We start from the raw sequence: 27,241 nt of genomic DNA on the forward strand, positions 1-27,241 counted from the left end.
CTCTCTCTCTCTCTCTCTCTCTCTCTCTCTCTCTCTCTCTCTCATTCCCTCCTTCCTTTATTCTTTTTCTTTCATTCTTTCCTTCATTTTTCTTTCTTTTCGCATATATTTTTCGTTTTCTCTCTCTCTCTCTCTCTCTCTCTCTCTCTCTCTCTCTCTCTCTCTCTCTCTCTCTCTCTCTCTCTCTCTCTCTCTCTCTCTCTCTCTCTCTCTCTCTCTCTCTCTCTCCATCCACCATTCGCTATCTTACTCGCTTCATATCATTAGTCGATCGCTTCTCGTATCTTCCTCTTTCTCTTCTTTATTTATTCCGCCGTTTCTGTCTCCCTCTTCATTCCTCCTCTCCTTCCTCCTATCTTCCTCATCATCCCCGGAGCCTCATTCTCTCTCCCTCCTAACTTCTTTTTTATCTCCTTCTTCCTCTCCTCTTTCTTCCGAAGTTATTTGCGTATGCAGTCTTGTCTCCTCCGTTCGTTCCCAGCATGCTTGGTTGAATTCTTCCCTCACTTTCCTTTCGTTCCATCCCTCCCTCCCTTTTCCTTCGAACTCACTGCCTGTCTTCCTTTCTTTGCTTCGTTTTTTCTATTTTTTCTCCTTGCCTTCATTTCTTTTTTCGTTTCTTTTTTCCTCTTTTCCTTCTTTCTTCGCTTCCCTTTTCCTCTTCTCTTTTTTTTTTTTGCGTCATTTCCTTTCTTTGCCTCTTTTCCTCCTCTCTCTTTGCCTTCATTCCTTTCTTCGCTATTTTTCCTCCTCTCTCTTTGCCTTCATTCCTCTCTTCGCTTTTTTTTCCTCCTCTCTCTTTGCCTTCTTTCCTCTCTTCGTTTCTCTTCTCCTATCCTCTCATTTTGCCTTCCTTCCTTTCTTCTCTTCTTTTTTCCTCTCCTCAATTTGCCTCCTTTCCTCTTTCGCATTTTTCCTCTATTCTTTTTGCTCTCTTTCTTTTCTTCGCTTCTTTTCTCCTATCCTTTCATTTTGCCTTCCTTTCTTCTCTTCTATTTTCCTCTCCTCTTTTTTTGCCTTCTTTCCCTCCTCCTCCTCCTTCGTCCCTCCCTTTTAAAAGCTTCTCTACCTAAATATCGGGTCTGAGTCTATGCAATGTCAAGCTTATCAGGGAGACTGTTTTAGCAATATTTTCCTCTTTCTTTTTCCTCTTTTTTTTTTTTTTGGTTTATTTTTCCTTTGTCTTCTTATTAACCTTGTTCTTCCTCCTCCTTCCTCTTCTTCTTCCTTCTACGTTTTCTTTCTCGTCTTCTTGCTTCTCCTTTATCTTCATTTGCTTCTCACTCATTGTTTCTCTTTTTCTTTCTCCTTTCTTTTTTCTCACTTTTTTTTTCTCTTCTTTCTCTGCTTTCTCTTTTCTTTCTCCATTCTTTTTTCTCACTTTTTTTTTCTCTTCTTTCTCTACTTTCTCTTTTTTCTCCTTCCTTTTTTCTCTCTTTTTTTCTTCTCCTTATTACTGCTTTCTCTTTTCTTTCTCCTTTCTTTTTTCTCTCACTCCCTCTTTTTTCTCTTCTTTCTCTTTTCTTTCTCCTTTCTTTTTTCTCTGTCCCTCTTTTTTCTCTTCTTTCTCTTCTTTCTCTCTTTTTTCTCTCCCTCTTTTTTTCTCCTTTCTCGTCTCCTTCTGCTCCTCCTCCTCCTCCTCTTCCTCCTCTTCCTCCTCCCTACCCTCTGCCTTTGTAACTTTCCTTTCTCTTCGTACTCCACCCCCCCTCCTTTTGTTCTTCCTTTGTACCTCCTCTTCCTCCTCCTCCTCTTCCTCCTCCTCCTCTTCCTCCTCCTCCTCAAATATGTGCCGGAGAAGGAGGTGACGTGGAGGGAAAACAATCTCCTCTTCGCGACGTGATGGTAGATAAAAAAAAAAGAGAGAAAAAAAGAAAACGCGTAGCAGAAAATAGAAAATGAAAAATGCACGAGGAAAATAAAGTAAAAAAATGCAAACTGGCTAAAAAAAAACTACTCATGCATAGAGGATGATGTTTGGCTTGTTTAAAAAAGGTTGAAAAGAGTGTAAGGAAAAAAATAGCGTTTGTTTGGGCGGGGGAAAAATGTGAAACTAGTCCGTGAAAAATTAAAAAAAGATTCGTGTTTTTTATATTTTTAATTGCCCCAGTTCTCTCTTTTTTTTTTAACCTCTTGGTGTTGTAATGAATATATATATTTTTGAAAGCGTAGAAGTGCGATTAGTTTTTATTTTATCTTTTTTTGCTCTGTTTAATGTTAAAGTTAAAAGTCAATGAGAGTGTAAAGAACTGGCACTTTAGAATTTGTTGTTGTTATTTTGGGTCATATTATTTTGTCCTTTAATGTTTTAGTTATTTGTGAATGTGTACTACGGTTGTTGTTATGGTGATGGTGGTGGTGGTGGTGATGTTTTTCTCATTGCGTAAAGTAGTGTGTGTGTGTGTGTGTGTGTGTGTGTGTGTGTGTGTGTGTCTGTGTGTGTGTGTCTGTGTGTGTGTGTCTGTGTGTGTGTGTCTGTGTGTGTGTGTCTGTGTGTGTGTGTCTGTGTGTGTGTGTTTGTGTGTGTGTGTGTGTGTGTGTGTGTGTGTGTGTGTGTGTGTCTGTGTGTGTGTGTCTGTGTGTGTGTGTCTGTGTGTGTGTGTGTGTGTGTGTGTGTGTGTGTGTGTGTGTGTGTGTGTGTGTGTGTGTGTGTGTGTGTGAAATGGCGCTCCTTCCCACATTAACTATCTTTTACCTTCATTATTTACATTATTTTCAGTTTTCTCTTTCTATCCTCATTCCCTTCTACTACCCTTCATACCCCTTCACTTCATTTCCTTTTACTCTCCCTTCCTCTTCTTCTCTTCTTTCCCCTTTTTTTTGTTTAATATTACTTTTCTCTTTTTCGTATCTCTTCTATTTCTACATAAAAGCGAATAAATTTTTCCTACTCTGGTAATCTCTTAATTTATAATCCCCACATTTTTTTTTCTTCCTCACGTAACTATATTATCCTCCTCGTATATCTCTATTCTCGTTTTCTTACTTTAACCTTTTCATATTTCTATCCACTATTATCAGATCTTTCCCTCCTCCTGTTCTCTTTCAATCACTTGCCTCTATTCGATTCCTTTCTTAGTACTCCGTTTCGTCCTCCCTTCTTGCTTTCCTTTCCTCTAATCCCTTTTTTCCTTCCTCCTTCTGTTATTGGTTACTGTCTATTCAACCCTTCACGTTTTCATCTTATCTCCTTTCCTTCCTGCTTCTTGTCTTCTTTTTGTTCTTCCTTCCTCGCCTCCTCCTCTTCTTCCTCTTCCTCCTCCTTCTCCTCCTCTTACCTTCTTTCTTTATGTCCCTCTTCTTTCACATCACTGGCTTCGACCATTCTCTCTCTCTCTCTCTCTCTCTCTCTCTCTCTCTCTCTCTCTCTCTCTCTCTCTCTCTCTCTCTCTCTCTCTCTCTCTCTCTCTCTCTCTCTCTCTCTCTCTCTCTATTTGCATTCTCTGGATTGCTTTCTTGTTTTTTTCTTGCATTGCTTCCATTTGTCTCCTTCTTTTTATCTCCCGTTTAGTTTTTCCTCCTCTCTTTTCTTCTGCTTATCTCTCACTTTTTCTTCCTCCGTCTGTCGATCACTCTTGCTTTTTTCTTCGTCTTCTCTTGTCTTCCTCCGTTTTCCTCTTTTTCTCTCTCTCTTCTTTTTGTCTTTTATTCTTCGTTTCATCGACATCTTCCATTTTTTTCTTTTCCCTTTCTTCTTTCTCGTCCTCCTCCTCCTCCTCCTCCTCCTCCTCCTCCTCCTCTTGTCCCTCATGTCCTCTGCCTCTTCCTTCTTCATCACCAACTTCCTGTTCTCATGCATCAATTAATCTTACTCATCTCTCACCTCCCAACGCTTTCTCTCTCTCTCTCTCTCTCTCTCTCTCTCTCTCTTTTCTCTCTTTCTCTCTCTCTCTCTCTCTCTCTCTCTCTCTCTCTCTCTCTCTCTCTCTCTCTCTCTCTCTCTCTCTCTCTCTCTCTCTCTCTCTCTCTCTCTCTCCCCCCCCCCCCCCCTTAGTGTCAGTTTGCAGGAGAGAAAATTGACGTGTGTGGACATTTTTTTCCTCTCTTGGTTAGAAAAAATTATGGAGTCTATCTTTCCTGCTCACCTTTTCCCATTTTCATTGTTGCCTCTTTGCTGTGATTTATTTTTCATGTATTTTTCTTTCTCGTGGCCTGGTGATGATTTTTTTTTTCACTCTGCTCTCCCTTTGCATGTTGATTTTCATGTTTTTTTATCTTTTTTTTCCTTCAGTCATTTCTCTTTTGTTACTTTTAGTCTTCTGTTTTTCCTCCTCCATTTTTTATTCACCTTTTTGCCTGTTAATTTTTATGTTTTTTTTCTCATTTTTTCTCCTCCATTATTTCTCTTATGTTACCTTTAGTCTCCTCTTTTTCCTCCTCCCCTTTTGTTGTTCACCTTTTGTATGTTAATTTACGTGTAGCTTTTTATATAGCTGTTTATTTTCTCCTCCAACTCTTCTTTTTTTTAACCTTGGTCTCCTATTTCTCCTTTTTCAGTCTCCTCTTTTTCCTCCATCTCGTTGCTTTCGTTCTAAATCTGGTGTGCTTTTAATTAATCTTCTCTCTGTCTCTCTTTCCGCTCTTTATCATTTTGTCTGTGCCTCTTTTTTTTCCTCTCCTCTGTTTTCTCGGTGAATCTCTGCTTGTGTTTAGGATTTCCGTCTTTTGTATTTTTTTTTCAGTTATGTGTTTTGTGTACACGTTTATGTATGCATATGTGTGTTTATGAATGTATATATGTATGAATGCATATTTGTGTGTAATCTGTTTCATCCCAGTCTCTGTCTGTCTGTCTGTCTGTATCTGTCTGGTTTTTCATTCTCTCTCTCTCTCTCTCTCTCTCTCTCTCTCTCTCTCTCTCTCTCTCTCTCTCTCTCTCTCTCTCTCTCTCTCTCTCTCTCTCTCTCTCTCTCTCTCTCTCTCTCTCTCTCTCTCTCTCTCTCTCTCTCTCTCTCTCTCTCTCTCTCTCTCTCTCTCTCTCTCTCTCACACCCGCTTTGCGTCATCTCTTGTTCTTTCTCTCGTCCCTTTTTGCTTTCATTCTCTTTCTCATCCTTTAGTTGAGTCTCCCCTGCCGGCGGGAGATAAGAGAGGTATCAAACAGGAGACTCGGGTATGTGACAGCTCAAAATAGAGACGGGAAATAGGAAATTAGAGATACGAGCTCTGAGGAAATTGAATAGAGAGAGTTGCGAGACGGGAGGAGGTAGAAAGAGCGTGATAACGGAGGGAAGGAGGAGGAGGAGGAGAAGAAGAGGGAGATGAGAGAACTGCCGATGAAAGCGTAAAGCGTCGAGGATTGTGAAATGCAGAAGAGAAAGAGAGAGAGGAGAGGGAGAGAGAAGGAGGAAAAACGCAATAGCAGGGTTAAAATGGTTGTATAAATGCATGGAAAATAATTGAGGGAAGGAGATCAGCCAGAGGAAAATGATGAGAATTGAGGTTAAAGAGAGGGAAGGGAAAGAGGAGGAAAATAAAGGTCACATCAGAGGAGGGGTGAAGGGAATGAGATGAAAAAGCGAGGATTACGAAGACCAGAAGAGGATTTGGTTAGTGAAAAGTAAAAGAGGATGTAGAAGGAGGAGGATGGTGGTGAAAGAAGAGAAGTAGGAGGAAGAGGAGAAGGAGAATATATTGAATTGAAGAGATATGGCAAACTAATGCACAGGAGAAAGTCTAGAAAATGAATAAAGGCTGGAAGAAAGAAATGGAACAATCATAAAAAAGGGAAAGAAAATGAAGGCAAGTAAAATGAAGGCAAGTAAAATGAAGGCAAGTAAAATGAAGGCAAGTAAAATGAAGGCAAGTAAAATGAAGGCAAGTAAAATGAAGGCAAGTAAAATGAAGGCACGGAAAATGAAGGCACGGAAAATGAAGGCACGGAAAATGAAGGCACGGAAAATGAAGGCACGGAAAATGAAGGCACGGAAAATGAAGGCACGGAAAATGAAGGCACGGAAAATGAAGGCACGGAAAATGAAGGCACGGAAAATGAAGGCACGGAAAATGAAGGCACGGAAAATGAAGGCACGGAAAATGAAGGCAAGGAAAATGAAGGCAAGGAAAATGAAGGCAAGGAAAATGAAGGCAAGGAAAATGAAGGCAAGGAAAATGAAGGCAAGGAAAATGAAGGCAAGGAAAATGAAGGCAAGGAAAATGAAGGCAAGGAAAATGAAGGCAAGGAAAAGGAAGGCAAGAAAGAAATGAAGATAAGAAAAAAAGAGAAAATGGTAAAAAAAATGGAATGAGATTTTAGGATTCAGTTTCGAGAGCAAAAGACGTAAGGAAAATTGAAGATAGAATTAAAAGAGGAGGAGAAAGAAAGGACGGAAACGAAGAAGAGAAAAAAGTATAGGCACGGAAAAATGCAAAAAAAAAGATAAGATAAAGATATAGCAAAAGACGTAAGGTAAATTGAAGATAGAATTAAAAAAAGTGGAAGAATATAAGGACGAAAACGAAGTAGAGAAGAAATATAGAAACACGAAAAAAATGCAAAAAAAAGATAAGATAAAGATATAGCAAAAGACGAAAGGTAAATTGAAAGTAGAATTAGAAAGAGGGGAAGAAGAGAAGGACGAAAACGAAGAAGAAATAGAAGAAATATGGAAGCACGAAAAGAATGTAAAAACGGAGAAGAGAAAAATAAAAATAAAAATGTCGCTCTTACGATGGTACCTACCCCCCAAAAAACAATAAAAACGTAAATAAAAAAAGCAAGTAAGCAAGTAAGCAAGCAAGCAACAACAGAAACAGAATAACAAACGAACACAAAGCTGACAACAAAAGACAGGAAGAGCAAATAAAATACAGCGTTGCCACAATAGTTCACAAAAACGTAAACTCTCACTTTCGAAAGAGAGAGAGAGAGGAAAAAAGTGAAAGAAAACGCTCTGTAATTCATCTCTCATTTCCTAACAACGGCCAACGGAAACTCGCATTTATTACTCACACCATAAATAGGAAAATGTGTGTGTGTGTGTGTGTGTGTGTGTGGGTGTGGGTGTGTGGGGGTCGTGTGGGTGGAGAGAGAGAGAGAGAGAGAGAGAGAGAGTGTGTGTGTGTGTATTTGTGTGGATGTCAGACAGATTAACATAGATTCAAATATACACGCACACAGCCAAACTAAACTCTATTTGCAACACAATACGAACACAAATACGAGTTTAAAATTCTCTCAATTAACAACGCTGAACTACTGTGCGTGTGTGTTTGCGTGTGCGTGTGCGTGCGTAGGTGTCCAACAAAACACAACTCTCTAACCTGAACTGAATAATTACTCTGAGGGCGTAAAACTCTGCGGACACGTGGCAGTTATCCAGCTGTCGGCCACGAAAGCTGCTGGGATTGTGTTGATTGTGATGCCGAGTGGAGGTGGAGGCGTGGAAACCTTTGGGGGAGGGGGGGTAAGGGTGTTGGTGGAGGCAGGCGAGGGGTAGGGTTGTGGTGGTGTGGAAGGGTGATAGCAGTGGTGTAGAAACATATGTTGGTGTGTGGTGTGTGTGGTGGCTGTGGTGTTGGTGGGTGTAGAAGCGTGGATACCTCTGATGGGGCGTGGTGGTGATGGTGGTGGTGAAGGAGGCGTGGAGACCTTTAGTGGGGCGTGGTGTTATGGTGCTACTTGAGGGGTGGATGCGCGTAATGGGGCGTGGAAATGGGCCTAGACGCGTTGTTAGGTGTAGTGGTGGTGGTGGTGGTGGTAAGGGCTGGGACATGGAAGGTAAAAAGTGAAGGAACGAGCTGGAGGTAAAGATGTGAACGGAAGGCCTGAGGGAGGGAAGTTAAGTGATTGTTGTGGGCAGAGTTTCATTTGTGTGTGTGTGTGTGGGAGGTAGGAAGGCGTGGACGTGCTGCTTAACCTCATGTGACCTTTCCGTCTCCTGATACACCTGCCTTACCTTTGCGTGTCTCTCCCCAGCAGCAACAGCCAGACTCCCGCTGCTCCGATGACTACCTGCGTGTGAGGCGGCAGGTGACCCGTCGCAGGGAAGGTCGGAGAGGCCACGCTCGCCGCGGAGATGGAGGGGTCGTCGTGGGCCTGCCTCCCCGCCTACCTGTGCCTGCTGCTGGTCCTCGTGGCCAGCGCACCGACACTCACAGATGAAGGTAAGGCGGAGCTCAGGTGTCTCGGTCCTCGGTAGCCTTCGGTACTACGTTCATCAGGTAAAGCCAACCAAGATATCACGCAGTAAGAATTGGTGAAATAGAAAGGCACCATTTTGGTATAGGAACGAGATGAAGGCTGATGAATTTAGTTTAAAGATGTAGAAAAATTTATCGAATATACTCGCTAAGGTTAAATGAGACATGGAGGAATTAAATAACTAAATTACCTAAAACTGTAATGGGAACAACACTAATAGTGGCAGTAAACTAAAGGAGTAAAACATCTGATAAAAACGTTCAGATATATGAAATTACGAGCTAGAATGGACAAAACAAAGTTGACAGACCTGACCAACAATAGGAAAGATAGTATTATCCATAAAGTTTAACCTGGACAAGGTCGAATGAAATGTAGAGTAGCAGAAAAAAAAATAACCCAGAGAAGATAGAGCATTGCCTAATATCAGGCATTTACTTAATACAATAAGAATAGCGATGTCACGAATTCAATGGAAGTGGACAGCGTTGCGGTAAAAACTTTAACCCGCATTCTACAGGGATCAAGGGGCAGAAGTATGGCGGGGAGGAGAGTGGTTCGCTGAACTTGAAAGTTCCCTGTTAACCATGAATGGAGTAAAAAAGTTTTTGAAAGAAAGAGTAGTAACAAAGCAAAGGATGGCGTAACTATTGACCTCATCAAAGATGCAGGCAATTCCATATTTCAGCGAGCTCCAAAATAAGCAACATGTTTGCAGATTTGCACAGTGCATAGAGCCTGGGAATATGACATCATTGTATTAATTAACATAAAAGAGGATATGAAAGAGTAAACAGCTATCAATGAATACCTTAACAACCTTAGATTAGTTGATTAAATAATCTCGCTTTTAGAAATTGATATGTGCCAAATGACGACTGCTGTTGCGGCGCCACGATTATGTATCCTAATCAATCAATCAATCAGTTACAGAAAATTATCTAGGAACTTCACAGTCCGACCAAATACGATCAGGAACAAAATACTTGAAAGCTTAGAGGAATACACACGTCATAAACAAACAATCCGTGCAAAGCCAGACTTCGAAAAATGTAATATTCAGAAAGTAAACAGGAATGGATTAGAGCAATTTTTCTTATAAACATGATACGAAGAGCAGCCTGTCACATATATATACGGATAAGAAACTTGGCGCCTCTTAAAATGTTTATAAAGAAGCTCAGAGGAATGGAGATAAAAATGTTATAGACAGGAAGTAAGAGGAGTGGAGAAAACAAAATACTGGGAGTGTCTCAGACATGCATCGAGCAACATGGATTGCGGTTCATAGAATGGTTCAATATATTTTAATGGCGATCAAGGATTAAGGGATTTGGGAGGATCATATCATGCGTGGAACACACATCAGATTGACAACCAAAGTAACAAAGTGGCAACCCAGAAACTGTAAGAGAAATCAGGAGCGAGAAAAGACCAGGTGGCGAGATAAAGAGTCGTATTTTAAAACATTTCGTCGCCCAAGTTCACATATTTGCCAAGGCTTTCGTAGGAGCTTTGAGCATTTCCAGGAGTAGTTTTTTGACCCTGGTGGTAGTCTGACCCTTCTTCTGTACCTTGAACTTAAAATATCACTCACTAGAACCCGACTGATCTCCTTTTTGGCCTTCGGAAATAGTTGATGTGGGAGGTGGAAGCCTTTAACAATACCAACCTAAATCACAACACTTGCCGGAGCAGGATGGAACACACCAACATCCGGCACAGTCGACGGGAAGCTTTGTCCTGAATCTGACTGGTGCAAGTGAGTTGTGACCTTTTCATCGGTGTTGCAGGAATAAAAGTGCGGCGTGAGTGGCTGCTGCAATGAGTGAGTAGTTTTGTCTGTGTCTTTTTGCCATATCACAGTCAAGGGTTGCGTCAACATCACAGGAGCTTTAGAAATAGCGTTAATTAATTATAACGATGATAATGCTAAGATAATGATGCTGATTCTGATAATACTAATACTTATAATGATAATGATAATAACAAAACAACAATAATAATAATAATGATGACAATAATAATAATAATAATAATAATAATAATGAAAATAATAATAATAATAATAATAATAATAATAATAATAATAATAATAATAATAATAATAATGATAATGATAATAATAATGACACGACGAATTTTGTGATACTTTAGTCAATTGCTAACGAAAAATGACCCTGCCTCGAGCCGGAAATTGTTTATGTTACAATTACATTATTATTATTAGTGTGAGTCATTGTCGGAGTAATTTCCCGGCTTAATTAACTCAGTTTCAAAGACTCTGCCCGCCATTGATGTTGTTTGCCATGAAGAGCAGCAAGGCTTCGTTTTTCTACACATGTCAATTTGCTCTGATGAGGAAGTGTAGGTGGGGGGGGGAGGAGGAGGAGGAGTAGGCGGAGGCGGAGGCGGAGGTGGAGGAGGAGGCGGAGGCGGAGGCGTAGGTTGAAGAGGAGGAAGAGGAGGAAGAGGAGGAGGCGGAGGCGGAGGCTGAAAAGGAGGAAGAGGAGGAGGATCCCAGGCTAAGCAGTTAAAAGGTAAATGGACGTTTTCGTGTTGCAAGAGTATCGTGTGTGTGTGTGTGTTTGTGTGTGTGTGTGTGTGTGTGTGTGTGTGTGTGTGTGTGTGCGCGTGTGCGTGTGTGTGTGCGTGTACGATTTTTTTGTGTAATTATATAATGATACTGAATATGACAAACGATTGTGTATTTGTCAGTGATACTGCCCCCGGAGAGAGAGAGAGAGAGAGAGAACGACCTCTCGCCATGCCTTCATTTCTCTCTCTCTCTCTCTCTCTCTCTCTCTCTCTCTCTCTCTCTCTCTCTCTCTCTCCCCCCCCACACTTGCTTACCGCCTTGTCGCTCCCTCTTTCATCTCTCCCTCCCGTTCACCTTTCAATTTCGCGCTCTGACAACCAACAGACTAATGGAGAGGAAAACTTTGACGCGGCGTACGCAACATGGAGGAGGAGGAGGGCGGCGGTGGCAGTAGAGATTAAGGATGGGCTTGGGCCGACCACCAGGCACCTGAAGAAAGCCTACCGGCGCTATAGGCTGAGATGTAAAAAAATAAAAAAAGAGGAGAGAAGAGGAAAGATGAGTGGAAGGGAAGCGAGGAGAGTCGAGTTCAGAGAAATGGAAAGTGGATTTGGTATTTTTCTATAGTGTCTTTTGAGAGAAACGGACAGACAGATAGACAGACAGACAGGCAAACATCAGAAAAACAGGGAACAAGAAAACAGGCAACAAAAAACAGGGAACAGAAAGCGGACAACAGCAAAAACAGACAGGCAGAGACCGGGACAGGCAGACAGACACCAAGGTAGGAAAGCATGTAAAAAGAATATATCAAAACATACTTCTTTTTATGCATGGAAATACGAGATTCCGGTGTCCAGAAAAATACATCTATTGGACGCATGCCTGCCGCGCCGCGTGACTGTCTCCATCAATAGGTCTTCAATGCAAGTTTTTTTTTTATCACGTCAGAAGTTATTTTTATGTTGCCATGTTGGATAAAAATCTTCGTGTTTGTGTGTGTGTGTGTGTGTGTGTGTGTGTGCAGTCGCTTGTTATTTTTTGGGGCTGTTCGTTATTGCCTCCGTTTAAATCTTGTGAACTCTCTGCTATTGCTGTTTTTATCATTGATTCAAAGCTCTGGGCACGAAATAATTACTACGACCATCACTACTACTACTACTACTACTACTACTACTACTACTACTACTACTTTTACTTTTACTTCTACTTTTACTACTACTACTACTACTACTACTACTACTACATCGACTACCACTTCCACTATTACCACTACTACTGCTACTACTTCTATTACTACTACTTCTACTACTACTACTGGTGCTGCTGCTGTTTCTGTTGTTGTTGCATCTACTACTACTGCTGCAACTACTACTAACGAAATCCGTTGTTCCCATCGATAAAAATGTAACAAGCAAAAATGAATACAAACTCGTTAAAATGTTTTTTCTAATCTTTATATTTGTCCGTTATTAAGAAAAAAAACTGAAGCTCCGCTGCTCGCTGGCGCCTCGTTGAGCCGCATCTTCCGACTCGCCGGCGTCGTTAATTAAAAGTTTTCGCGGTGCCTCGCGTGGCGCTTAACTGCATGGCGTCGTCGTGCGCGGGGCGTGTCTCGCAGCGCGCCAGGGTTTATTAATCAAACTCTGCTCTCAACGTTCTCTGTGAGCTCGAGGATTTAATGGGGATATTATTTTTCCTCTTTTTATATCAGCACTGCTTCTCTTATTGTTCATATATTAGTTTGTTGTGTTATTTTTCCTCACTTGAATTTCACAACGCTGGATGTATATAATTTTTTTAACAAAATTCGCATCGTATTAACAAACAATTGGATGAGTGCCGCGCCTGTGGCAGCTTAGTCTTGCACAATCAATCACCGTCCATTGTTCCAGTTGTAAAGAGCTGCCTTTTACTATTGCAAACTTGATATGTTTATAATATATATATATATATATATATATATATATATATATATATATATATATATATATATATATATATATATATATATATATATATATATATATATATATATATATATATATATATATATATATATATATATATATATATATATATATATATATATATATATATATATATTAACATTGTCAGCCTCGAAGTGTTTGTTTGCCTCGGTTTATGTAGGTGGATCTCCAGCCTTTGCTCCGACAGCTTCAAATATACTTCAGAATTCAGGGCCAGAGCTTTGTTTATACATGTCAAAGGTTATTGCTGTCATTCTTTATCGTGAATGCAGTGTAAGCGTCATTTTTCTTGCCCTGCTGCCACTCCCGCAGATCTCTGAATAGCAAACCTTGCCGCCAGCCGGGAAGGGTGTGGCTTTGAAGCGAAGGCGTTATGTAAGTCATGAGGGCCTGCAGGACAAAGGGAGTGACTGGATTCCGAAGCTGGGCGACAGCATGGAGAGAGCGGTGATGGGAGGGAGGGCGTGGGGAGCTTCGGAATGGTGGCGTTCTGTTGCGCATGGGCCCTTGCGGGACATCGAGAATGGCTGGCTGTACTGAGCCTCTGTGCGTCAGGCCGGGCGTGAGAGGCGTGGAGTGACGGGTCTGTAGGCCATGGCGACAGGCAATGACGGGCCGCGGGGGTGCGAGACAGTATAATTATTGTCGTCTGACTTAATAACGGAGTGGAGTCGAATAATGCAGCAGGGGAGGCGGTGGCTGAGTGGATAGCGTGACGGTGCCGCGTCCAGGACGACGCGGGCTCGCGCCCCGGCCGGTGCCACAAGCTGGGATTTTTCAGTCACCGCCGAGTGGCCTAAGACTATCCACATGTTGCCAGAAGACCACCTGTCAACCCGGACTCAAGATGCTAGGATCAAAGATGAACTCCAGGGTGCAGCATGAGCCAATGCAAGATGGCGCCACTATAAAAACTTGCCTGCGCCCCAGCGGGTTGGGGCCAAGCTTCAGACCCTACCTATAAAGCCTATTGGCGCCATATGCGAAAAAAAACGTAAAAAAAAAGGGATGCACGCAGTATGGAGTGATATATGATAGATAGTGATATGTGATAGATGATTCAGGGGTTGAGAAACTTGCCATACGAGGACAGACTCAAACAGTTAAACTTGCATTCTCTAGAAAGGCGAAGGGTGCGTCGAGACATGATCGAGGTTTATAAATGGATGAAGGGCTTAAATAAGGGGGATATTCATATAAGGATTTGTTGGTAAGAGAACCGGGTAGGACACGAAGTAATGGGTTTGAACTGGAAAAATTCAGATTCAACAGGGAAATAGGCAAAAATTGGTTTACTAACAGGGTGGTGGATGAGTGGAATAGGCTCAGCAGTCATGTGGTGAGTGCCAATAGAATTGTCACATTCAAAAATAGATTAGATAAATTCATGGACAGCGTTATTAGGTGGGGTTAGATACACGGGAGCTTAGGTTCAAAGAAGCTGCCTTGTATAGGCCTACCGGCCTCTTGCAGACTTCTACGTTCTTATGTTCTTATGATTCTCCGGATTGGAGTGGATATTATCAAAGAAAAGCTCAATATGTACATTAAAATTTGTCTTTATTTGAGCATTGTATATCACTGTTATACGAGTGATTCTGAATGTATACAGTGATGTTTGCCCGCACCGATTCAGCAGAGCGGCGCACACATTTCACGATACAGATCAGTTTACTCACAATGATTGCTGTTGTGTGCATGCTTGACGAGGCTAATCAGAAGTCGACCTCTCCTGCAGGGAGTAATTCGCTTCGTACAGGTTTCCCATACTGAGCCAATTCTCGCGGGATATCAACCAACACTAATGAATAGTTGATAAGGCGTCACCGCATCTCCTAAGACGGGAACCTCGAACTAACTTTCAATGTATTTAACCACATGTTCTCTCCTCTTAATTTGCGGAGACCTTCTCATTGGTTTACTCGTTCGCTTCATTCCTTCCCCTTCTCTGCGCACCTCTCGCTGTGCCCTCGTCCTTCTTTGCGGTCTCCTTTTGGTATTTGTACACTCATATTTCCTTAGATTTTGCTTCTATTTTCTCCATCCTACTTGCTTTTTGTCGTCTTCGTCTTGTCGAACTTCTCTTCCCTTTCATTCTTCTTCTCATTCTAATAACCTCCTCCTCCACTTCCACCTCCTCCAGGCTTAACAATAGTGGCGCAGCATCATTACTAAGGATGAAAATGATGCTTTGAAGGAGCCTTAACTGAGCTTTATTTTGGTGTATATATATTTTCTTTGTGTGTGTGCCTGTGCAGACATGTTACGCATATAATGTGACACGACTAGACGGAATAACACACACACACACACACACACACACACACACGCACACGGAGGCGGGGGAGGGGGGGGTTTAGGGGGTAATGGAAAGAGAGAAGCTTAACAAGACCCAATCAGCGTAGATTCACTTCGCTTGGAAGTTGGAAGATTGGGTGAAGAGAAGGAGGAGGGCGAAGAAGAGGAGGGCGAAGAAGAGGAGGGCGAAGAAGAGGAGGACGAAGAAGAGGAGGACGAAGAAGAGGAGGACGAAGAAGAGGAGGACGAAGAAGAGGAGGACGAAGAAGAGGAGGAGGAGGAGGACGAAGAGGAAGGCGTAGAAGAGGAGGGCGAAGAAGAGGAGGGCGAAGAAGAGGAGGGCGAAGAAGAGGAGGACGAAGAAGAGGAGGACGAAGAAGAGGAGGACGAAGAAGAGGAGGGCGAAGAAGAGGAGGGCGAAGAAGAGGAGGGCGAAGAAGAGGAGGGCGAAGAAGAGGAGGGCGAAGAAGAGGAGGGCGAAGAAGAGGAGGCCGAAGAAGAGGAGGCCGAAGAAGAGGAGGCCGAAGAAGAGGAGGCCGAAGAAGAGGAGGCCGAAGAAGAGGAGGCCGAAGAAGAGGAGGCCGAAGAAGAGGAGGCCGAAGAAGAGGAGGCCGAAGAAGAGGAGGCCGAAGAAGAGGAGGGCGAAGAGGAGGAGGGCGAAGAGGAGGCCGAGAGGCTGAAGAAGAGGAGGAGAAGAGGAGGCCGAAGGAGGAGGGCAGAGGAGGAGGGCGAAGAGGAGGGCGAAGAGGAGGAGGGCGAAGGAGGAGGGCGAAGAGGAGGAGGGCGAGGAGGAGGCCGAAGAAGAGGAGGGCGAAGAGGAGGAGGGCGAAGAGGAGGAGGGCGAAGAGGAGGAGGGCGAAGAGGAGGAGGGCGAAGAGGAGGAGGGCGAAGAGGAGGAGGGCGAAGAGGAGGAGGGCGAAGAGGAGGAGGGCGAAGAGGAGGAGGACGAAGAAGAGGAGGGCGAGGAGGAGGTGTAGGAAAAAGACGAGGAATAAGACGAGGAGGAGGAGGAGGAGGGAGGAGAAGGGAAGGGTGGAGGGAGGTCCGCCTATCTCTTTCCCTTGAGGGTTTAATATGAAAATGGAAAATGGGAGGCGGTGTTATGGAGGGAAACGTAATGGTGTTGCCCTCCAGTGAGTGTGCGTGTGTGTGCGTGTGTGCGTGTGTGTGTGTGTGTGCGTGTGTGTGTGTGTGTGCGTGTGTGCGTGTGCGGGTGTGTGTGTTCCTGGAGGTGTCGACAACCCGCTATAAAGACAGTTGCAGAACGCTTTTATGAACCTCTTTGAATGGCATCATGTCACACAGAGAGGGAGAGCGAGAGAGAGAGAGAGAGAGAGAGAGAGAGAGAGAGAGAGAGAGAGAGAGAGAGAGAGAGAGGGAGAGGGAGAGTTTTTGTGTCACTCGCCAACATAACGAGAACCATTGTACCCCAAAATAGCTCGGAATTTATAATGTTTTTTCGGCGGGAGAAGTGGACAGGAATTCACCGTTGTCTGTGTTCTCTTTCCTTTATTAACCCGCGTGGACGAAGAGCAACACAGCTTACCCTCTCCCCTTGTTTAAATGGACGAAATAATTAGCCACAGTGAATGAACAGCGCTTGAAATTTATTTAAGCATGTAGGTGAAAACAGATAACACACACACACACACACACACACACACACACACACACACACACACACACACACACACACACACACACACACACACACACACACACACACACACACACACACACACACACACACACACACACACACACACACATACACACACACACACACACGCACACACACGCACATAAATAAAGCATATACACACATTGCTAAGAAAAATTTGGGTGGAGATAAGACAGTTCAAAGTCAGCCCAGGAAATTATAGTTACTCTTTAATACCACGAGTGAGACGCTGGAAAGAGGAGGAGGAGGAGAAAAAGGGGGAGGAGGAGGAGGAAGAGGTAGAGGAGGGGGCTCAGAGTATGAAAAGGAAGAGAAACGTGAAATAAGGGAGATGGAGGAGGAAGAGGAGTAAGCAAAAGATACATAAAAAGAGATTAAAGTGGAAGAAATATCAAGGAAAAGAGGATGGAAGAGGCATAACATGAAGAACGGCGAGAGAGAGAGAGAGAGAGAGAGAGAGAGAGAGAGAGAGAGAGAGAGAGAGAGAGAGAGAGAGAAGGAGAGAGAAGGAGAGAGACTTTAGCAGTATTATTATTATTATATTTTTTTAACATACCACGTCTCTTCCCTTTCCTCCTCCTCCTCCTCCTCCTCCTCTTTATCCTCTTCTTCCTCCTCCTCCTCTTTATGTGCTTATCCTAACTTCTGAAATTACACGCAACCTTTATCTTATTAGCTTTTATTTTTTTGCTTTTCCCTCTGCAACGGTACAACAACAAAAAAAAACGTAATTTGTAATGCGTTAAAAGGGAGTCGTTAGCCGAGATTTATTTTTTCGTTACGTCCGGAACATAAACCAGACTCGGCCGTAAAGTGTGGGAGTAATAATGTTTTTTTAGTGTTGTTGCTGTGTATTTTGTTTGCTGGTGTTAAGAGCATGTCCTGTTTAACTCCCCTACGTCCCCCCCCCCTCTCTCTCTCTTTGTGTGTGTGTTTGTGTGTGAGTGTGTGTGTTTGATCGCGTGTCTGAATGGAATGTGGAAGAGGTATTGGAATCTCTCTCTCTCTCTCTCTCTCTCTCTCTCTCTCTCTCTCTCTCTCTCTCTCTCTCTCTCTCGCACACAGACACAGACAGACACACACGCACACGCACTCACACACACACGAGGATCAGGACATGTATAATTCAATGAGCCGGTCCGCTGCCGCCGTTAACCTTCGTCAGGTGGTGTTCAATTCCGGTGTTCCCCTTGATGACCTCGTACCTGGGGACGCGAGGCAGGTAATATGAGCAGCGCACCCCACCAGACAACGCTGAGGACTGTGTAATGGGGTCAGAAATTGTGTAGAGTTTGTAGTATGCTTTATTTTGTCTCTTTTTTGCCATTTAGTTTCTCCTATACCTTAAAAATAGACCCAGGTGTAAGGGAAAGTTTCGATAATGATTAAAATAAGATAGTTTTACATACCAAGGAAAAGACAGAGACAAACACAAACGAAAAAAAGACAGTACCACCTATCAAGGAAAAGACAGTCCCACATACCAAGGAAAAGACAGAGCCACATACCAAGGAAAAGACAGAGCCACATACCAAGGAAAAGACAGAGCCACATACCAAGGAAAAGACAGAGCCACATACCAAGGAAAAGACAGAGCCACATACCAAGGAAAAGACAGAGCCACATACCAAGGAAAAGACAGAGCCACATACCAAGGAAAAGACAGAGCCACATACCAAGGAAAAGACGAAGCCACATACCAAGGAAAAGACGAAGCCACATACCAAGGAAAAGACGAAGCCACATACCAAGGAAAAGACGAAGCCACATACCAAGGAAAAGACGAAGCCACATACCAAGGAAAAGACGAAGCCACATACCAAGGAAAAGACAGCCACATACCAAGGAAAAGACAAAGCCACTTTCCAAGGGAAAGACAAAGCCACATACCAAGGAAAAGACAAAGCCACATACCAAGGAAAAGACAGAGCCACATACCAGGTAAAAGACAGAGCCACATACCAAGGAAAAGACAGTGCCACATACCAAGGAAAAGACAGCCACATACCAAGGAAAAGACAGTGCCACATACCAAGGAAAAGACAGAGCCACATACCAAGGAAAAGACAGAGCCACATACCAAGGAAAAGACAGTGCCACATACCAAGGAAAAGACAGTGCCACATACCAAGGAAAAGACAGAGCCACATACCAAGGAAAAGACAGAGCCACATACCAAGGAAAAGACAGTGCCACATACCAAGGAAAAGACAGCCACATACCAAGGAAAAGACAGCCACATACCAAGGAAAAGACAGCCACATACCAAGGAAAAGACAGTGCCACATACCAAGGAAAAGACAGTGCCACATACCAAGGAAAAGACAGAGCCACATACCAAGGAAAAGACAGAGCCACATACCAAGGAAAAGACAGGGCCACCAAGGAAAAAGAGACCACATACCAAGGAAAAGACAGAGCCACATACCAAGGAAAAAAAGACAGTGCCACATACCAAGGAAAAGACAGGGCCACATACCAAGGAAAAGACAGTGCCACATACCAAGGAAAAGACAGGGCCACATACCAAGGAAAAGACAGTGCCACATACCAAGGAAAAGACAGAGCCACATACCAAGGAAAAAAAGACAGGGCCACATACCAAGGAAAAGACAGGGCCACATACCAAGGAAAAGACAGTGCCACATACCAAGGAAAAGACAGTGCCACATACCAAGGAAAAAAAGACAGAGCCACATACCAAGGAAAAGACAGAGCCACATACCAAGGAAAAGACAGAGCCACATACCAAGGAAAAGACAGAGCCACATACCAAAGACAAGACAGAGCCACATACCAAGGAAAAGACAGAGCCACATACCAAGGAAAGATACCACATACCAAGAGGAGAGTATCAAGCCACCACTCCACCCGAAATTGACTTCTCTTTTGGCCACTCCCCTTTACTTTCTTATATAGGAGTAATGATGAACGGGCTATTTTTTCCCACTTATTTTTGCCCTTGAGCTGCTTCCTTTCCTGTAAAAAATAAAGGATGAAGGAAACATACGCACGGACACTCAAAATGATATATAAGTGGCAATACAAAGCCGTGACACCAAATAATCATACGACATTAACCGAGAAGAGAAAGTGAACTAAATCAACAGCACATTCACTTATAAAAAGCAGGAAAGATTATTCAGTACTATGTGGAAAAGTGAAAAAAAAATATTAAAGGATACAAAAAAGTGAAACGGCATGTGTACTAACTAATGGAATATGTGTCGAAGTCGTCAGAAAATGTGTTAAGAAAAGTATGAAGGTGGAAAATGTGTTAAAGGAAAATATATAGTCAGAAAATGTGTTAAGAAAAGTATGAAGGTGGAAAATGTGTTAAAGGAAAATATATAGTCAGAAAATGTGTTAGATAATATATAAAGTATGTGGTAAGGAAAATATATAGTCAAAAATATGTGTGAAAATATATGTAAGAGAAATTATGTAGTAAGAAAATAAGTGTCTGGGAAAATATATATAGTTAGAAAATATTGGTTAAGGAAAATGGGAAGTCAGGAAATATGTTAAGGAAAATATATGATTAGAAAATACGTGTAAAAAAATGTGTAAAGGGAAATGGGAAGTCAGAAAATGTGTTAAGGAAAATATATCGTTAGAAAATACGTGTAAAAAAATGTGTAAAAGAAAATGGGAAGTCAGAAAATGTGTTAAGGAAAATATATCGTTAGAAAATACGTGTAAAAAAATGTGTAAGGGAAATGGGAAGTCAGAAAATGTGTTAAGGAAAATATATCGTTAGAAAATACGTGTAAAAAAATGTGTAAAAGAAAATGGGAAGTCAGAAAATGTGTTAAGGAAAATATGTCATTAGAAAATACGTGTAAAAAAATGTGTAAGGGAAATCATGTCGTCAGAAAAGTTGTGTTAAGGAAAATATTTGGTCGGAAAACATGTGTAAAAAAAAATCATGTGGTCAAAAAAGTTGTGCTAAGGAAAATATATGGTTAGAAAATACGTGTAAAAAAATGTGTAAAGGAAATCATATCGTCAGAAGATGTGTGTTAAGGAAAATATGATCAGAAAACATGTGTAAAAAAATATATAAACGAAATCATGTCAGAAAAGTTGTCAAGGAAAATATTGGGTCGGAAAACATGTGTAAAAGAAATCATGACGTCAGAAAATGTGTTAACGAAAATATTGAGTCGGAAAACATGTGAAAATATGTGTAATAGAAAATATGTAGTCAGAGAAAATGTCTTAAGGAAAATACACAGTCAGAAAATACATAAACAAGCAGGCAAAGTATGCGCGGAAAGGGATACACTCGCAGCGAAAGTGGAGGAGAGTGTGGGGAAGGCGTGAGGAGAAACCGAAATGACAGCTTCAACGTTTGCGGAAATCGAACACGCCGCGCACAGGGTTTACGAAAAGGGGGGCGCGCGAACGTAAAAGAAACCTGTGCCGCACCTGTAACTGCTGGCGACAGGTGTGTGTGTTGGGGAGGTTGTGTGTGTGGGGTATGGGGGGGTAGGGGAGTTGTTTGGGGGGGTTGTGTATATGTGAGAGAGAGAGAGAGAGAGAGAGAGAGAGAGAGAGAGAGAGAGAGAGAGAGAGAGAGAGAGAGAGAGAGAGAGAGAGAGAGAGAGAGACCTACTTACTGACATCCAGACGCCTTTGATATATCTGCAAACGCGCGCGCGCGCACACACACACACACACACACACACACACACACACACACACACACACACACACACACACACACACACACACACACACAGAGGATAGAGAGGAGGAGGAAAAGGGCTTTACTCGCTAAGATTCCTTGTATATCTCCTCCTCCTCCTCCTCCTCTTCTTCCTCGCTGTGTCCCTCCTTTGGCCTGACGCATTAAGGGAATGAACCTCAGAATGTATCACCGGAATGAGTCACAGTTAACCGGACCAGCTGTGTGTGTGTCCGCCTCCCAGGGGCGCGACGCGTGGCGGGGCAGTGTTGTGGAGGCGCGGGGGAGAGGGAGAGGAGGATGGTGGTGGTGGTGGTACTGGTGGTACTGGTGGTGGTGGTGGTATTGATAATGATGATGATGATGAAGATAAAGACGAAGGTAAAGACGAAGGTAAAGACGAAGAGGAAGACGAAGAGGAAGACGAAAAAGAGAAGAAAGGGGAAGAGGACCAAGAGTAGGAGTAGCAATTGGAGTAGGAGAAGTAAGAGGACCCGATGCCTTTCATAATTCTGGAGAAACTGGAGGAAGAGGAGGAGGTCAGAAATAACAAGAGTGATTAGAAGTAAAATTGTCCGTCCTTTTGTTAAAATTATTAGTCATTTTATTATTCTCATTACTAATTTTATTGCCGTCACCACTAAGCTTATCATTGAAATTATTAGTTTTTCAAGAGGGAGTGTGCAAGAAGAGAGATCAGGAAGAGGAAGAGGAGGAGAAAGAGCAGGAGGAGGAGGAGGAGGAAGAGGAAGAGGAGGAGCATTGGGGGGGAAAGGAAGAGGTAGATAAAGAGGAGGAGCATTGGGAGGAAGAGGAAGAGGAAGAGGAGGAAAAAGAGGAAGAGGTGGAGGAGGAGTAGAAAGAGAAGCATATGACGTGGAAACATGGAAGTGCAGGCACCTAAAAGCCTGTTTACGTATACGACGCTGCCTCCTTTAGTGATTTGATCGGCTCGTCAAATTCTTCAGTGATCTGAGGAACCGATTAAAGTACTCCCTGTGTATATCCAGGAGCGCTCCGATCACTCCATTTACAACGAAGTAGCGTTTCATGCGATTTTTAAAGATGTTGATGGTGTTCGCATTAACTAACATCGCAGGAAGGTTGTTACACTGATAGACGAGTCATTTAGAGATAACCTCCAATTTCTATACTGCGTCCCCTCGCATAAATTGTTTGTTCATTGCTAGTTGTTCTCGGGTTGTTAAAAATAGAATGATCGAAGTTACTGTGCGTGTGTAGGTATTTGAAAACCTGTATCAAGTTCTCCGTAGTCGTTTCTTTGCTTATGTGTAGTCAAATTGAAGGAAGTGCCGGTCGTTCTTGTTTTTAAATGAATCAATCGCACTGCACTAGACCACTAAAGGTGGGAGTTTATTCCATTCTCGCGCTACAACGTTTGTGAAGAAAAATTTGGTTGTCTGAATTTTTTTCTTTACCCTTCAGTTTTGTGCCTTTACTTCTCATTCGGAACGTGTCGTCGATCAAAAACAATTTAGATTTGTTCACATTCGTAAAACCAATGAGTATTTTGAAAAATTTGACCAATTTTCCTCGGAGGCGACGCTTCATAAGAGATAACAGCTTAAGAGATGAGAGCCTTTCGTCGTAAGGCTTGTTGCGCAAAGAGGAGATCATCTTTGATGCGAGAGAGAGAGAGAGAGAGAGAGAAAGAGAGAAAGAGAAAGAGAAAGAGAAAGAGAAAGAGAGAGAGAGAGAGAGGAGGGCAGGGGGGGGGGGGGGAACACCGAGACAGAAAGAAAGGAAGGGGGCTCTAGTGCGTTGATTAAATATGAGACCTGAATAGCCACTGTCAAAAAGGAGAAGAAAGAGAGTTGTAGGCCTCTCATCCCCTCCACCCCCGTCTCCTCTCCCCTCCCCTCCCAACCCCCCCTCCTCTGCAGACAACCATTGAAAAGCTGCCCCCAGGCCTCTGTTCAAAGGTCTGTCCTCGTGAGTATTAGGATGAGTATGATGATGTCCTCCTCTTACTCTTCCTCTTACTCCTCCTCATTCTGCACTTGTTTTCGTTGTTCCTCTTGTCTCGTTGGCCTCAATAGTTTTATTTTTTTTGTGTTTTTTCTTTTCTGTTTTTTTTGTGTCGGTTTCCCTTTTTTTGTTTTTGTTTTACTTTTATTCTTTTACTTCTTTTTATTCTTGTTCTAGTTCATGTTCTTCGTCCTTTTCTACTTTTCCTCCCAACCTTTTCTCGTCTTGTTCCTCCCTGTCCTCCTCCTTGTCTTTCTCATATTAATCGCCTTTGTCCTCCTCCTCCTCCTCCTCCTCCTCCTCCTCTTCCTCCTCCTCCTCTTCCTCCCCCTGCCGATCTGCCCCCTCTTCCTCTTCCTCCTTCCGCCCATCTTCCTTCCCCTTCTCCTCCTCTTCCTTTACTTCCCCCCCCCCCCCAGTAGACGCCCTGCAGTACACGCTCGCAGTTCCCAGCGGTCATGTACTTGTTGGAGTCCTGTGCAATAGAGCGTGAGTGCAGGACCCGAGGCGCAGGTTATGAGAGAAGGTCGCGGGGCCGCCGCCTCGAGGGGAGCGTGTGATGTAACCTCTGTTTAGTCTGTCCCTGAGGCGAGGCGAGGCGGAAAAATACAGAATGGAAACTCAGATCGTAAAGTGTATGTTGTTAGCTTTATGTGTTTTGTAGCTACTTTTTACTGCTAGTATTTCATGATTAAAAACAGTAGCAGTAGAAGAAAAAAAAAACAACAACAAAAACAAAGCAGCAACAGAAGCTGCTGCTCCTACTCATGCCGCCGCCACCACCACCACCACCACCACTACACTACTACTACTACTACTACTACTACTACTACTACTACTACTACTACTACTACTACTACTACTACTACTACTACTACTACTACTACTACTACTATTACTATTACTATTACTACTATTACTACTATTACTACTACTACTATTACTACTACTACTACTACTACTACTACTACTACTACTACTACTACTACTACTACTACTATTACTATTACTACTATTACTACTATTACTATTACTACTATTACTATTACTACTATTACTATTACTACTATTACTATTACTACTATTACTATTACTACTATTACTATTACTATTACTATTACTATTACTACTACTACCACCACCACTATTCCTACTACTACTACTATGATTCGTTCACCAAGGAAAGTGTATATATTGATTTCATGTAGCTTCATATATTGGTTTATATTGTGCACGGCTATTCTCATAACTGAGAAAAATACAATTTTCACTCAGACTGTGGCTCTTATATTGAATATCAGTAAAGTGATGCTACAGGAAAGTTATCACATATTTGATATGATTGTTATGTGCATCCGTGTTAAAAAAGGTTGTGAAATTAAGCCGGTGTGTGGGAGTGTGTGCATGTGTTGCTCAACCATCACGCTTTGAGCTCGCGCTCGCAAAAGAGCCACTATAAAACACTTGCTAGCGTCACTAACGGGCTGGGGCCGATGAACAGGCCCCACCAAGAATGCCTACCGGGGCTACGGTCCAATATTAAAATGGCAAATGAGCGTGAGTATCCCCCACGACTATACAGGGCCAACTGGGGTGAGGGCCATGGCCTCGGGTCGTGTCATGCCATTCACAACAAAAGTCGTGAGCACAACGGGACCGCTTGTCCACTGGAGTGCACAGCGCTGCTCCGTCCACGGCTGGCGGCGAAACGTCGATGCGACTGAAAATGGCTCACGATGTTTCTCAGACCGCAGCAACGTTTTCGCGGTAAAAATGCTTGCTTTGAGACGCAGCCCAGCGTGTTTTAGTAAAGCTTCTCCGCTTGGCGGCAACCGACGAGCAAATTTCCGGTCTCAGTAACGCCTTTCCTGGTGCGGCGATGCTCTTCTGGTATTAGCCGTGCATTGCGTTGTCTAGAATAAACATTGTACCGTAGTAGCAGCTTAGTGATTAAATATAAATTGTAATCTTCTTGGGGCTTCCAGCTAACCAATAACAAAACTGACAGCAGCAAGAAGGCTGGTGTTGAGGCTGGCTTAGCTCACGACTTCAACCTCCGAAACACCGAGACGCGCGGGGCACCACGACCGTTTAGGGAGGTGTACAGCGCAAAGCAGCGAGGGTCAAGGTTGCTCTGCCTGAGCCGCGCACAAAGGCGGCGTAACGATTAGTTTGTGCGTCAAAACATTCAGTACACCCTCATCCTAGCCCGTCCACTTCTCACAGCTCCCTAGTTCTCCTTCCCTTTAATTCTCACCTCATTTTTTTCCTCCTTCCTCCTCCTGATTCGCTCCTTACTGCTTCCCTCTTGCCGCTCCTCGTCGTAGTGATATATATCAATTAAAACAAATTTACATACCAGAAGCATGGGCAACAACAACAACAACAACAAAAAAAAATAGCTGAAATATAAAACAGGAGGAGCTACTACTACTACTACTACTACTACTACTACTACTACTACTACTACTACTACTACTACTACTACTACTACTACTACTACTACTACTACTTAACCATATTTACTCTGGCAACAACGACAAAAATAATGATAACGGCTGACAAATTTATGATAATGAAGTGGCAATTAGTCTGCAGTAAATTTGTTTGCACAGTCTTAAGACTCAAACATAATGAGAGAGAGAGAGAGAGAGAGAGAGAGAGAGAGAGAGAGAGAGAGAGAATGAATTAGTCTAGAGGGGAAAGTCAAGTGTTGGGTAAATCCATTATGCTAAACAGCGGGGGGTAGGGAGGGAGGGAAAGTCTGAAGGAAGGAGAGGACACGGCGGAAGGGGCAGGTGGGAGGAAAGGATCGGAGGAGGAGGAGGAGGAGGAGGAGGAGGAAGAGGAGGAGGAAGATAATCAGGACACAGGTAGGCAGGTGAGCAGGTGTGTTTCAGTAGTCTGCCATTTGCTGATTTTTACTTGTTTTCTCTGACACTCCTTTTCTTTTTCTTTCCTGCAGACGACTACGATGACTACGTGGGACTCTACCTGGAGGACGACAACGCCACGGGGTGAGTCAGCGGCTGCGTGTCTCGATGAAGTGTGGGTCATGTGATTCAGTCGATTGTCCTTAAATATATCATCCGGATCATTGCTCTCTTGTCTGAATATCTGTGGTGGTGGTGGTAGTAGTAGTGGTGGTGGTGGTAGATCGATACATAGCTCTCTCAAGTAATGTATGTATAGGTTTCACTGGATAGATAGATAGAGATATAGATCAGTGCACCTCTCCACTTCTCCACCCGGAATTGACCTCTCTTTTGACCTCTTGTTTTTTTATATTGCCGGAGCAGCGTTTAGCGGACTTTACTATGTTGCTGTTTATGTGTGTTGCCCTTGAGGTGCCTCCCTCGCCATATAAAAGAAAAGTTGATAGATATATGGACAGAGGGAGAGAGGGGAAGGAAGAGATAAATGTATAGACAGAGGGAGGGAGGAAGAGGAAGGAGAAATATATGCTCGGGGGAGTGAAACCCATTGCAAGAAGAGTGAAAGGGGGAAGGAAGAGAAGATAGAAGGAAGTGAAGAGGTGTGGTATGTAGATGATGGTGGTGATGATGGTGGTGATTGTGGCGAGTACAGTGGGTGATGTAGGTGATGATGGTGGTGATTGTGGTGATGATGGTGGTGATTGTGGCGAGTATAGTGGGTGATGTAGGTGATGGTGGTGGTTGTGGCGAGTATAGTGGGTGATGTAGGTGATGGTGGTGGTTGTGGCGAGTATAGTGGGTGATGTAGATGATGATGTTGGTGATGGTGGTAATGATGGTGGTGATTGTGGTGATGATGGTGGTGATTGTGGCGAGTATAGTGGGTGATGTAGGTGATGGTGGTGGTTGTGGCGAGTATAGTGGGTGATGTAGGTGATGGTGGTGGTTGTGGCGAGTATAGTGGGTGATGTAGGT

The 27,241-nt window shown here is 43.2% G+C and overlaps 1 protein-coding gene across 2 annotated transcripts in view; it reads left to right on the forward strand.

Annotated features, from left to right (window-relative positions):
* Window positions 1–27,241, forward strand: part of LOC127010418 (uncharacterized) — a 105,699-nt gene that overhangs the window by 25,826 nt on the left and 52,632 nt on the right. For both annotated transcript variants that reach the window (XM_050884483.1, XM_050884482.1), the window contains exons 2-3: window positions 7,918–8,105; window positions 26,296–26,347. In XM_050884483.1, the coding sequence (XP_050740440.1) occupies window positions 8,018–8,105; window positions 26,296–26,347 (140 nt within the window). In that variant the 5' untranslated portion in view covers window positions 7,918–8,017. The remainder of the gene's footprint in view (window positions 1–7,917; window positions 8,106–26,295; window positions 26,348–27,241) is intronic.

Source organism: Eriocheir sinensis, chromosome 43 (genome assembly GCF_024679095.1).
Source record: "Eriocheir sinensis breed Jianghai 21 chromosome 43, ASM2467909v1, whole genome shotgun sequence".
NCBI lineage: Eukaryota > Metazoa > Arthropoda > Malacostraca > Decapoda > Varunidae > Eriocheir > Eriocheir sinensis.